This window comes from Ciconia boyciana, chromosome 1 (assembly GCF_034638445.1).
Source record: "Ciconia boyciana chromosome 1, ASM3463844v1, whole genome shotgun sequence".
NCBI lineage: Eukaryota > Metazoa > Chordata > Aves > Ciconiiformes > Ciconiidae > Ciconia > Ciconia boyciana.
This window is the reverse complement of record NC_132934.1, coordinates 44,101,190-44,114,006: the sequence shown is the minus strand read 5'-3', so window position 1 is coordinate 44,114,006 and position 12,817 is coordinate 44,101,190. Positions and strand designations below refer to the sequence as shown.

The window sequence follows — 12,817 nt, the reverse complement described above, 5'->3', positions numbered from 1 at the left end:
ACCCGCTGCAGCTGCAACACCGGCAGGGGAAGGAAGCCATATCACAGCTGGACATCTGGGCCCATATTTCGAGACAGTCAAGCTTCCAGATAATTTTTGGATGGCATAGACACACTACATTGGAAAAGCAACTGAAAACATAATCACACTAACATAGCCCCTCTGCAAGAGAGAGACAGGGAGGGAATGAGAGAGGGGTGGACCGAGGCCAGCTGCTTCATAAAAGAGTCCCATCTGCTGTCGAGGGGCTGACCTCAGCAGGGGAGCAGCAACAGATCCTCCTACCCAGGAGAGGAGAGCCCCCACATAATTTGGGGATTATTAGAACCTGAAGCCCATCTGAAAAATCACCAAAAAGCAGCATTAAGCCCCAGAAAATTACTTGGATGCTTGACGCCTAACTCTGTGTAATGATCAGGATTTTATTTGTAAAACATCTGCTTCTGCCAGCAAGCTCAGGGCTGCAAGTGATGTTGACATTGCTTTAGTGTTTTTCAAGGAACAAATACACGGTCATTACAAAAAAACAGGCAATGAAAAACCAAAGAGAAAGAGGTATTCTTCTGTGTTTGTGTGTTAAGCCCCTTTTTCCGATTTGCTCAGGAATCCTTACATCTCTATGGTTTCAACCTGCACAGCTTGTAAAGTTTTCTCGAGGCATTGAACAGTGTTTAATACTCTTTAATGCTATCAACTAGCTTTTGCTGAAGGTTTAATAGGTATCCATGCTTGAGAATACAGGATACCTGCGGAGGCTGTGCAACACAGCCTGCATCTGAAATGTCCTGTTTCCCAAGCACAATGTCTGCCCCCGTGAGCTCCACTGGAGGCAGGGGCAAGCCCTCCATACACAAGTTTCAACTTCTAATAATTAGTCAGATACAGATACTGATCACAGTGTGCAGGGAGCAAGGGTGACAGGACACTGAACTTGAGCTGTCCAAGTGTTTTCACCTTAGTGGAGGTGACGCATATGTGCTGGAAGCCTGGCCAATACACTCACTGGCAGTCCAAATCACAGGGTCAAACAATCACCCCAAAGCTTGTGGACTGGGAGACAGGGGATCAAATTAGGTGATTTTCTACACTTCTTCAGGATGCAAAGTCTGGGTTTGGATACCAACACTTCAGTGAGGCTGAGGAATCATTTTCTTAGCACTGATAAGAGTGAAATGCATTTTCCTCTGAGAAATTCCCTTTTTGAAGGGCTGCCTGTATTCCAGAAGTACAGTTCTCTAAAACGTTTTTTTGAAGTGTGATAAAGGCAGTCTATAGAGAAAGCACTATACAAGAATAGCAGTTCAATATATGCAATTTAATAGTCCATTATCAGAGGAGGCAATGGTAAACCCAAACGTCTGGGATCATATTTAAATGAAACAATACCTGGCATTGAGGGAAATCAACCTCTTATCTTTCAATGCCACCACACTTGCATTCTTTTTACATTGATTGTTATACAGTCATCAGTTATCTTGAAATATTCTGAGGAATGGGAGGATGGCTGTCTAATTTGCATTTCCACTAAATTCTCTATGATAAACAAGTTAGATAATGCAAGTTTCTCGGTCCTTCATTTGTAGAATGTAGATGAAGGACTGCCCAACCTGGAAAGGTTTTTTTAGAATAAACTGATTAATAAGTTGCTGAAGAGTGGTAGCCAAACATTATAATGATGAAGACCAGATACATTTCTGGGCAGATGGGAAATGCAAACAATTTAAGGACATATTCACATGATGGTGATACCTGCCTTCCTGCTAGATTTTCCTTTTATTTTCAAACTTTTTAATAAATTATAGTAGGATTCATTTTAAAAGCCCATTTTGGAACAGGAACACAGTAGTTTTTTACTGTACAGTGTACAATTTAACATGTGACAGTACAGTGCATACTGAAAAGCCTTTTCCCCAAAGTTTAAATCTTACCAAGGGATCCCCCTCTGTATCAGTCTGTGGAACGTGCTTTGAGGTTGTTCCTTCCTTTGCTGATGCATAACCTTCATAACCAACATCTTCTGGTCTTAACTGAAGTAACGATGGCCACTCATGCTGTAGAGATGCAGAGCTCCATGGATAGGTATCAGCTACCCACTTGGAGGGATCCTCCCAGGGTGCCCTCTTACCGTACATCTATATTACGGATATAACACAGGTAAGTATCCTACAGAGTTTTCAGTACCAGTTGTAACAGCAGACAAAAGTCATCAAAAACATCTAAACCATTTTAGTAAGTGGTTTGCTTTCAAATGTGCTCAGCACTCAGATATGATACGACGTACAAAAGACCTCATCTCCATTAATGCTCCTTCAATACGCAGAGTGGCTGCAAGTTGAAAAGCACTCCACAACTAGTGATACTTCTAGGCAACAGTAGGAGCCACGAGTTTTTGATACAATGTGAAATGAGACCTTTAGGTAATTTGCTTAAGGTGTATCAGTGAAATTAACTCAGACCTATCTAAAACATTCAAGTTAATTGGATTTGGTTTAAAGTGAATTAGGAAGTGCCAGTACAGATTGTTCTCTTCTCCTAGCAAAATGGGTTGCAGAAGCAGACATCTGTCTACACCTTAAGTTCGAGATCTTTCAGAAGGTTAAGAGAAGAAATTCACAAAGGATAGGTTTTCCCTTCTATGAAGCACAGAAATGCTTACAAATCCAGAAGGAGGACAGAGGAAGGAAGAATGAGAATATTGTAAGTTTAGGAGGTCTGGTAGCTTCCTCGCTAAAATGCACCCTTCCCCACATTGCTGTTCACAAGCAACATGTTAACCGAGAGCCCCTTGGTTGCTGCTTTGCAGATTCCCTTTAGCTGTGACAATGACACGTTGGGATAGGGAGTCAATCGCCAGGACTTTCTGTTATTTCTCCTAGCTCAAACAGCCTCACACAATCCAAGGAACAGTATAATATTGGCAGGGCATACACTCATGGAGCATTTAGATGGGCTGCACTCCTAAAGGGAGTAAAACAGTGAAGGATTTTAGTGCTAAAGCCAGAGAAATGATTTGTGCTTATCACTGCAACACCTGCTCCCAGGCACTTGCTGAATGCAGAGCTCCAGGTTAGGCAGCCAAGTTCCCTATATTGTGCACAGAGATAGACTCCTTCTGCCCTACACTGAGGCTAGGCTGCTATACCAGGCATCTGCCTGAATAAGCCAAGAGGAAATGTTTCTCAGGGAGGTAGCAGGCTAACTCCAGGCTGTAGGCAGCACTTCCTCTCATGTGAGATTAACAGTGACTAAATCTTTCCTGGAATCTGGAGCAAGACTTGTAAATTCTGTGTCTGACAAATGAGTTTGCAAAGTACCAGGCTAGAAAGGCATTTTTCTACCCATCCTTGGTTCCAGGAACATCTAATTATATCATATAATATTTCTCTTTATTATTAATAATGTTATTCTATGGAAGCCATCCAAAGCAGCTAAAAATTGGAACAGTTCATGAAAAAACACATTTTCTTCTATATGCTGCCATCTTCTGCTCCAGAATTGAAGTTTTCATATAAGTAGGTACCCTGTATACTTGGGAAAATATGAGCATGAAGAATATCACTGCATCTTTATAGCTGGTCTAAACAAGCGCTGCTAATCTCACCGTGGCTGTTCTATCAGATGTTTGGCAGCTTTTTGCACAAGGCATACACAGTCTGTAATGCCCAGAGAGATAAGCAGTTTTAGGAAAGCGTGAGATATTCAACAGGCAAGATTCTAAACCTCCATCGCATCAGTATGTCACTATGTCAATACAAGGTGATAAAGAAACCGCAGCCGCTTGCACAGTTCTTTGACTAGTCCATAACAATCCCCTCTGCACTGTGCAGTAATTTCTTTCAGTGTTATGTGTGGCAAAAAACTGCCTTTCCACAAAGCATCTTTTCAGAGGACATAGAATTGCAGTGCATAAAAGAAAAATGACAAGGGAGAAAGCCAAATAAAGATTGGGAAAAAAAAAAAAAAAAGAAGAAAGGATTAATTTCAAGATCCAGGTTTGCTCCAAAGATGTGGAATGGTCTGAAATCTTAACCTATATGGGACAGCTTACGGTGCTATCTACAGCAAATCTATTTGTAGCCCTCTTTCTATTAAAGTAGAAGAAATGTTAATAGTTCATTACCCATCAATGGAACTGCTGCTAACACCTAGCTCTGGAGAGGACAGGATAGAGGGAACTGTGAAGCACTCTGATCTGATGGCACTGTTACCCAAACTCAGAATTACAGTCAGGAGAAAACCTTAGCCCATACAGAGAAAGAAAAAGGAAGAAACAAAACTATGGGAAATACAAGCAGGGTTGCAAGCTATAAGGGCAAAAAGGGACAGACCTTCATGTTCAGCAGGGCCAAAGAGTAAATTATCTCAATCTGGCTAGATAAGGCCAGTAAATTTTTTTTTTTTTTTCTGAATGGTGAAAATATCCATGTTCACAAGCTTTCCTTCACAATCCTCTGTGTCTACATGTGTATGTAGGTGGGAGAGGATTACAGAGACCAAAGCTATTTTCTTGCACCAGTGTAAGGGCTAATAACTCTTCCATGCAGGGGTAGGCTGAGACTGCCTTGACTCAGGAAGGCAATCTATCTGAGCTGTATTTAGCATTGCTGTGAACTCTTTAAACAGTGGAAAAAGAAGAACCTTCCTCCAGTCACAGAGGAGAAACCCTCTTCATAAAATACAAGATATGCTAGTGCTGGAGCAGACAAAGACAAATTACACATCAGAGTAAGATCAGGTCAAAAATGAGTTCAAGGCTGATTTCTATAATCCCTCCACAGACTTTCTTCTTGCAAACTCAACAGCATTCATACTTGGATGAACTGGTTAAAAGTAGCTTGGAGAAAGCCTAGGAAACTAATTAAAAAAAAAATTGCTGGGAAACAAATGACATACCTGAAGTCCTTCTCTCACAGCTTCCAGAAGATATGGCACCAGGGAATAGTTCCAGAGGTCTGTGAACCACACTCTGGAGCCATCAACATCCATAGGGCAAGGGAGGAAGAGGCGGGGACCTGAGAAGTCAAGTTGTGTATTAAAAAAAGTAGAACTAGGGAACACACTAAAAATATTCTTCACAGAATTAAAAAAGTAGTATTGGAGCAATCTCAAGTGAAGAGAGTGCTAATACAGGACTACAATAAGGGAGCTATCAGTCTCTTGTTATAAAAAATGAACTAGTGTCACTTTATCCAATTCTAGAGCCTGATGAACACTTACAAGTTTTACGGGCAAAGCTATACGAAAGTATGACTTCTTTGCTAGCATAGCTATTCTGCTAAAAGACCTCAGGTACATGTATATCTTCCACCTGCTAGTTTGCTGAACTGACTATCCAAGTGTTTTTATTGCTGGAATTATACTGCAGTGTGAAAGCAGGGGAAAAAATTAAGCTTAGGGAAGGTGCTATTGAGGTAACTTTTTGTAAATTTAACTTTTTAAAATTATGATAATTTACTTGAAAGTCTTTAGTAACCAAGGCAGAAATACCAGGAAATACATACTCTCTCATTAATCTTTCCATTTTCATTTCAGTCTTGCTGGCAACTAGACAAATTCCCCACACTGATGTTGTACTTCCCATTGAGAGATTGCAACTTTTAAAAAGATAATATGCCCTTCACAAATGTCTAAAATGCTCAGCCTGCATCCTTATTTCAAACCACTCCAACAATGGACTCACCAATGGTTACATCTGAAGAGCTGTGCGTTTCTAGGAAGCTGTTGAGATGATGCCATGTTTTGGGGATCCAGTCAATGATTTTGATGAGCTCATTATTGCGTATGTTCCTTTCTATTTCAGTCTCAATCAGTTTCCTTCTCAGATATCTGCCCAAGAAACCTTTAACAGGCTCTGTGTGATTAGCACACAGCACCCACCTGGGTAGAAAGGATAAATGTCAAGCAGCAATGAATAGCAAATACATCATTTCCTCTTGAACATATAGATGAAGGTAATGTCATAAGCATCTGAGTCTCATTAGTCAGCAAGTATAAAACTGCTCCAATAAACCACATTATTGCCCACAGCTACAACACAATCATTACAGGTTTCAGCAGGAATTCAAGACAATGCTGAAGACAAATGGAATGCAAGAATGCAATCGTCTTCAGCATCTTGCTAGAGGTGCTGGAAAATATCTTATTTCTTTCACCTTTCCCCAACACCATTCAGAGATACACCAATACAGGAGAAATGAAGCAGCTAAAACACTTTACTGTGACAAGACACAAGATCAATGTTTGTTGAACAACTCGGCTGCAAAGCAGCGAGCTGTGCAAACACAGCCACAGTAAATACAGAGTGAATGTACCTGAAATTGTGATGCAGCTCCAGATTTGGTGAAGAAGAAACCCCCTGGTTCATGGTTCCAATAATATAGGGACTGAAAAGAGAAAAAGTAGTAGGTTTTTTTGAGGGAGAATCCAGTCAGATATTCAGAGAATATTCATCTTGTCTGCACTAGACCAATTTTAAAAGAGTCTCTGGATGTATCGTAGTCTTAGATTTAAAATATTTCTGAGGCACCCGTTTTTTAGTGTTCATTCTTGTATGATTTCCCTCCCTGCACGTTTGTAGTTTACTAGTACTCATCTGTCATAAAGAAACAAATGAGGCAACCCTGTCCTCATGCACCTCATAATTTTGTAGTAGGCTTAGAGTTTTCATTTCAGAAGCCAGTGGATCTCATGAGTAAGACATAGCATGCAGTGATTTTATGAAGGGAAGTCCCTATGATGGCACTTTTACAGCAGAAATAGCCGATGTTATAGGCCAGTAAAAGTTACAGAAAACATTATGTTTATTCTTGCTTGGCAATAAAGGACAGTCACCAAACTTCATACTTCTGCACTGCTACAGGAAAACTGTAGGAAGTGCAAGTCCACCAGATACACAGCTGCTTCTGCATGGCATGGTTCATGGGTTCACACATATCCCAAATTCCACTATTATGAAGTGCATTTCTTCTTACTCTCTTATAAGCTTTCCTCATAGTACTAATGAGCTTGTGTGATCTGACAGGGTAAAAGGGATAAGACCCTTTTTCAGTCTAGCATTTAAGTACATTCTTAAATTCAGTGGTACGTTTACATCTCACTGAGATGCATGGGAGTCTCATAAATAAAGTGAAGCAGACACCTAAGTACTTGGCCAAAGAAGAATAAAATTATTCAAGCACATAAGGGCTTTGCTGACAGCCTATGGGAGTCTAAGTTTTCACTGGGACATTTTATTTTGCAAAATGACAAACAACTTTTACTGTTTTCATTGCAAAAGGTGTGTGAAAGGGGAGAAAAGAGCTGCTACCTACCATTTATTATATTTACAGTTGAGGAAACCATTGAAGATGTCACTTAGTGAACTGATGTGGTGGAGGTTATCGAGAATTATGACTGCAGGGAGGTCAGCACCATTGTTGTCAGCACTGCATTGCTCAGCTAGGTTTGCTAGGTATTGTCGCAGATCCTTCAGCAGAATTAACAAAAAAACCCAGAAAAGATTAACCGAATTAAACCATAGATGTAATTTCAGTGGAAAAGATTTTCAGAAGGATAAAGAGGCTGCTACAGTTTCCCCACTGTGGATCATTCAAACTCAATCAGCACATGCAGGAAGACCTGCTTCTTAGGTAGAGCAACATTGAAGCCACATGCTAGGAAAAACAAAGGCACTAAACAAAAGCCAAGTGACCAAAGCATACACATTCCTATTTGGTGGATACATTACTTAGAAACTTGTTGATAAAATGTCTTATCTCCAGTGGAAAATAGGTTGCAATAAAATATGTCATTTCCAATGGGCAGCGATACTCATATTAGTTGTTGGACCTCCATTTTTATGAATGCCACATTTATATACCAAAACCCCACACCAAATTATCACATGATTTAGGCATGGACTACTCCCTCAGGTATCTCCTTTCACCACTCTCACTGAAAATCTGTTTGACCTTTTGGGGATACTATATCATGCCTCATAATAAAGTTTGTTATGTAAATCCTTTTTTTCTGTCAGCTGTCTGGCTGCCATTTTGTGCTGGAGTAAAAGAGAGCTTTTTATGATCAAAACATTTCATATTTTCCTCAACACTTTGTTGCCCTTGAGGGCCTGGGCTAGTCAAGTTTTACAGCTGTATACCTAGAGGTATCTAATTTTGTCAGTGTTGGGAATGCTTAGTATTATGGACAAAATTCCTATTGCCATTTTACTTCCCGGATCAGGGATAGCAGAATATTTTTTTCTTTAATGGGAACATGCAATCTTTTTTTATTTCAAGAAAGGTTTTTGTTTGGCTTTTTATGATCAGGTGTCTCTAGGGGAACATAACGGGTTTCTTCCATGGAATAGCACCATCTGTATTATTCAAACACACTTGCTATTTGACAATGTTGTTTTTTCTTTTTTACTACAAACTCAAACGTTCTATATAAATCTTAATCAAAACAAAGGAAAAGGGAAAAAAAAAACAAACAAAAACCTAAAACCCCAAAACAAAAACACATACCACAGGCAATTTACCAGAAATCCCAAAGCTTGCTCTTTTGTGGGACAATTTTCATTATAAATGTATATGGTATAACAATAAAACATAAACATATCCCCTGCCAAACTAAATGGCATCACAAATACTCTGTATAAAGACAGTGAAAAGCAGTGTTTTTACTGGAATGGCCCCCTCGCCCCTTTGGGATCTGTATGTTCTTCCTTCTTATACTATGTTAACATTCATTATGTTCTGTGCAAATCAGAAAGCTCTGGGCAAAACCTTTCATTTTCTTTTCCCTGGGTACCAAGTTAGGAGTATGCCCACTTTAGGACAGCAAGTGAATAGTATTATCTGTGGATAGCACAGTAGTCATGTTATAAGCTTGATAATCTGAGCTATGTAAATCACTGTGAATGTGACATGATGCGTGAGGTGATTTTAGTATGGTCAAGCTTCCTGATGCACACCAGAAACCATGGCGGCAGTTCTTTTTATCCAGTACTGATTAAGGAGTTGAACCCAAGACAGTAATTCAAAATCCCCATTCTGAAATCTTTGCTAACAATAGACTGCTATTATCACTATAAAAAAGCAAGTCAGACTAGTATTACTATATATCCAACCTTTCTGATGAAGGAATTACAGACACTCTAAGAATTGAATTTACATGGGAATTTGACTGCATCTATCCTTAAGGTGGGTTTCCTCAATGGAGGGAAAATTCAGACTTCCTTCACAGTGCTTCAGTGGTTTGTTTAGAGCAGAAAGATCTGGTCTCTGTTCCTCACTGGGATTGGAGACTGAATTCTTGTAGGAAAAAAATGTTAAGTGAGCAACAAAACTATGCCAATTAACAGGATCTGCTCTGCATCATCACTACAAATTGGGCAATAGGTTATCTTTTCAACTGTAACTTACCTTGCTTGACTTGTGATCTACATTAAAAGTTGCAATGGCATCTTCAGTTTTTTTTCTGCCAGATTTAGTTATAATATATTCAGCCAGCCTGTTAGCTAAATAGGTCTTTCCGGTGCCACTGGGTCCCGACAGAATAATTCTGCGATGCTCCATCAGCAAATTAAAGTACCGCTGGGTAATTGGTTTAGGAATTAATGTGTCAAACACAAAACTGTCCAAACTGTTTTCTTCCACTCCTGGGAACAAAAGAAAAGAAAAATGGCCTGTCTTCATCCTTGCTAAGGTAGGTATAGGTTTGGCCCAGCACCTGATGGCATTGGTGCTATGCTCAAAGTAAGGTAAGATACTTTGCCTAAATCAAATTCCTATCAAGGGCTTCATTACTGTGGAAATGCTTATATCCTTCCACAAGGCCAAAAAATTAAACAGTGGTAGTAGGATGGGATGGGTGGGAGAGATGAAATCAAAGTAAATGTGAAGAGAAGGCTCAGTGAGGCAGAGATGTATGTTTCAGACACTACAGGCAACTATGAAAAAAAAGGTCAAAGTGACAGCCACAAGGGTTACTGGTTGTCACATCACTGTATGTATAGTTCTTCTGAAGGCCCCCTCTCCCCTCCAATAGCAAATCCCTACAGCTTTTGAACTGTATCAAATTTTTCCTGCGGAACTGGGTAAGGCATAAATATTCCTTATCATAATCTCTGTTTTGGGGTTGGTTTTTTTGCCACTATTCAGAAATCTGTACTTTGCTGTGATTTGGCAGTCAGGCAGAGAAGGACAGAGATATTCTTAGATTTGTCTCAAAATGCCCCACTGCATTAGGTATTGTACAATGTCATGCAGAGAGTTCATGTGATAAATGAGTCCTTGAACTGGAGACAAAATACAGAAAGGTCAGGTGTAAGAAAAATAAAAGAGGGATAGGGGAATGCAGTGAAGAACTCTACAGTATCTGCAAAAATATTCTCGGGGTTTTACCCTTCAGGTTCACAGTGATGACGTTATTTTCTCCAACCAGATATCCACAAGGCAGCAATTCAGGCACTTCTAGGCTATGGGCTCTAATTACATCCCCTATACAATAGCTAGCAATGCAGTCAGAGCTTAAACCCAGGCTAGTAGTCGGATCCACTCGGAAAATATATTCCTGAAATTATATGAAAACATAAGACATAAAAATAAAAATGGTTATTGAATGAAAGCAGTTTGGAAAATATTTTGGTACAGGTGAAGTCATTTGACAAGGAGATTCTTGCAGTCACATTCAAGAGACAACTGCCTACAGTCATGAAAAAAGGACAGCAACATTAACAATAAAGTTTAATATTGGTGTTAGCTATATCTCAAAAAACAAAACAAAGCAAAAACTTGGCAAGACAACCCAAAGAATACAGAAAATTAGCGAAAAAGAAAATTGAATTAATACATGAGCTAATTTTTCACTGTCTTACCTTAAAGAGACGTCTGATTACACCATCTAAAATGTCCCATTTTGTTTTTCCGCTCACTCCAATTGATCCTATCAGATATGCATGTGGTTTTTGATCCTGCAAAGAGAGATTTTTGGAAACTGGACTAAAAATGGAGGTAATTAGTTTTCTATGAAGATTCATAATTTTCCCAATGAAGAAAAATAATATTATTTAGAATGTGATGTTACAACTTTGTTAATAATCTCTGTGCCAGACATAGGTATAGATGATATTACTTTGTTACATCTTTATAAGGAAGGAAATACAGCATCTTATTCTGCTCGTAGATTGCATCTGTATTTATAAAGAACTGAATATAAACAGAAGTTGCATTGTATTTATAATTTTTTTGTAACACAGAACATGAAAACACGACCATGCAATTCCAAATTGATTACCTCAGCAGCATATTCATAGTTGCAGCCTAAGGGGTCCAAGGCATAGATCTAATTTACAATGACTTTTAAATGGAGATAGCAAGTCCCAGAACATTACTACTAATTAAACTGAGAATTGGTAGTGTCTGAGCCACCACAAAGGCAGAAGGAGGCCATATGACGTTAGTCTACGGAGAGTGCCTAACAGTACTAAGCATGGATGACAGGGAAGAGAGCTGCTATCTTCAGCATATTTCTTTTCAGTTCCTGGCTGAAAATACTGAAACAAGTTGAGCTACTATACTGCAAGATTTGTCAGAGCTATAATTCTGCGTCTAGACCTTTGCATAATGAACTTACCTTGGCTCGACTATAGCCCTTGTTTATAGTGACTAAAATTTTCACGCTATGACCTTCTTTGTGGAGTGCTCCATCAGTGACATCATCCAACAAAATATCTGCAATAAAAGAAGGGAAGGAAAGTGATCAACCTGACAAATCACATCAGTTATGTTCACATCATCAGTTCAGTATTTGTTCAAAGGGTTTTTCGTTTAAAAAGAAAGGCTGCCATCACAAGAGCTTGTAATCATTTTAATCTGTACTTTTTCCTACTTTGCCTTTTCTGTTGGAGATGAAAAAAAAGTAACAAATTGTTAATTTTTGAAGCAATATTAGGAGCTTTAATAATGTAGAAATGAATTGGGAAAACATAAATAAATAAATTCTTACATTATAATCTTGCCTTTGCTTTCCTTCTTGGAGCTTGTTTGAAATTACCATACGTCCACAAAGTAATGTTGTTTAAAACCTAAATTAAGTTTATGTCTTTGGGCACTCATTGTGTCCTTTAGAATGCTGTCAGGTGAAAAGCAACAAATCCTTGCACTGATATGCTTGCTGCTAAGTAAAATAGCATTTTAATTTGTCTTTTCAGCTGATTTCTTTACCTTCTGTGCACATGGCATGGATAGAGTCTTTTTTACCCCCGTGATACAGGCTTACAAACAGTATCCATTGAGAAAACCACTTTGCGTTCCTCCCAAATATATGGACTCTCTATTCAGCCATTCCTCTAAGAAAAGGTTTCATTTTTCTTGGAGGTAAAGAGGGATTCTGATCTGCTCTGTGCCTCTGTTTCTACCTCCTCACTAAGTCCTAAAATGAGAAAGCAGAAGGATGTATTTCTTACTGAAGGCTGAGCCTGCAGCTTTATTGCAAGGGATAAAACTGCTGTCTTCCTCTAGAAGTTCTCTCAGAGATTTTACTGTTAGCCATTTAACCTAACTATCAAATTAGGAGAGATTATGGATTTGCATTTTCTTCAAAGGCCAGCACAGTAATCCACTACTCTAAGTCCTGCTCATTCTTATTGCGGTGATTGAAGAAAAGCGTTGACTTCATGTCATAGTTGCACAAGGTTGGATTTCACCCAAATTAAATGAGGTGCCAGTAAGATTCAGTCACTCACTCAAAGCAAAACCAAAAAAGACTTATGAATATGACTTCAATGAATGTATTAAAAAATAAGTCCTCATGTAAAATGTTAGACAGCTTACAC

At 39.0% G+C, this 12,817-nt stretch overlaps 1 protein-coding gene across 14 annotated transcripts in view; it reads right to left on the bottom strand.

Annotated features, from left to right (window-relative positions):
• The window catches only part of NAV3 (neuron navigator 3), a 562,373-nt gene that overhangs the window by 2,960 nt on the left and 546,596 nt on the right, over positions 1 to 12,817 (bottom strand). For all 14 annotated transcript variants that reach the window (XM_072864069.1, XM_072864018.1, XM_072864025.1 and 11 more), the window contains 9 exons: positions 11,617 to 11,714; positions 10,859 to 10,954; positions 10,386 to 10,554; positions 9,405 to 9,640; positions 7,311 to 7,465; positions 6,312 to 6,383; positions 5,681 to 5,877; positions 4,894 to 5,012; positions 1,929 to 2,132 (listed from right to left, as the gene is read on the bottom strand). In XM_072864069.1, the coding sequence (XP_072720170.1) occupies positions 1,929 to 2,132; positions 4,894 to 5,012; positions 5,681 to 5,877; positions 6,312 to 6,383; positions 7,311 to 7,465; positions 9,405 to 9,640; positions 10,386 to 10,554; positions 10,859 to 10,954; positions 11,617 to 11,714 (1,346 nt within the window). The remainder of the gene's footprint in view (positions 1 to 1,928; positions 2,133 to 4,893; positions 5,013 to 5,680; positions 5,878 to 6,311; positions 6,384 to 7,310; positions 7,466 to 9,404; positions 9,641 to 10,385; positions 10,555 to 10,858; positions 10,955 to 11,616; positions 11,715 to 12,817) is intronic.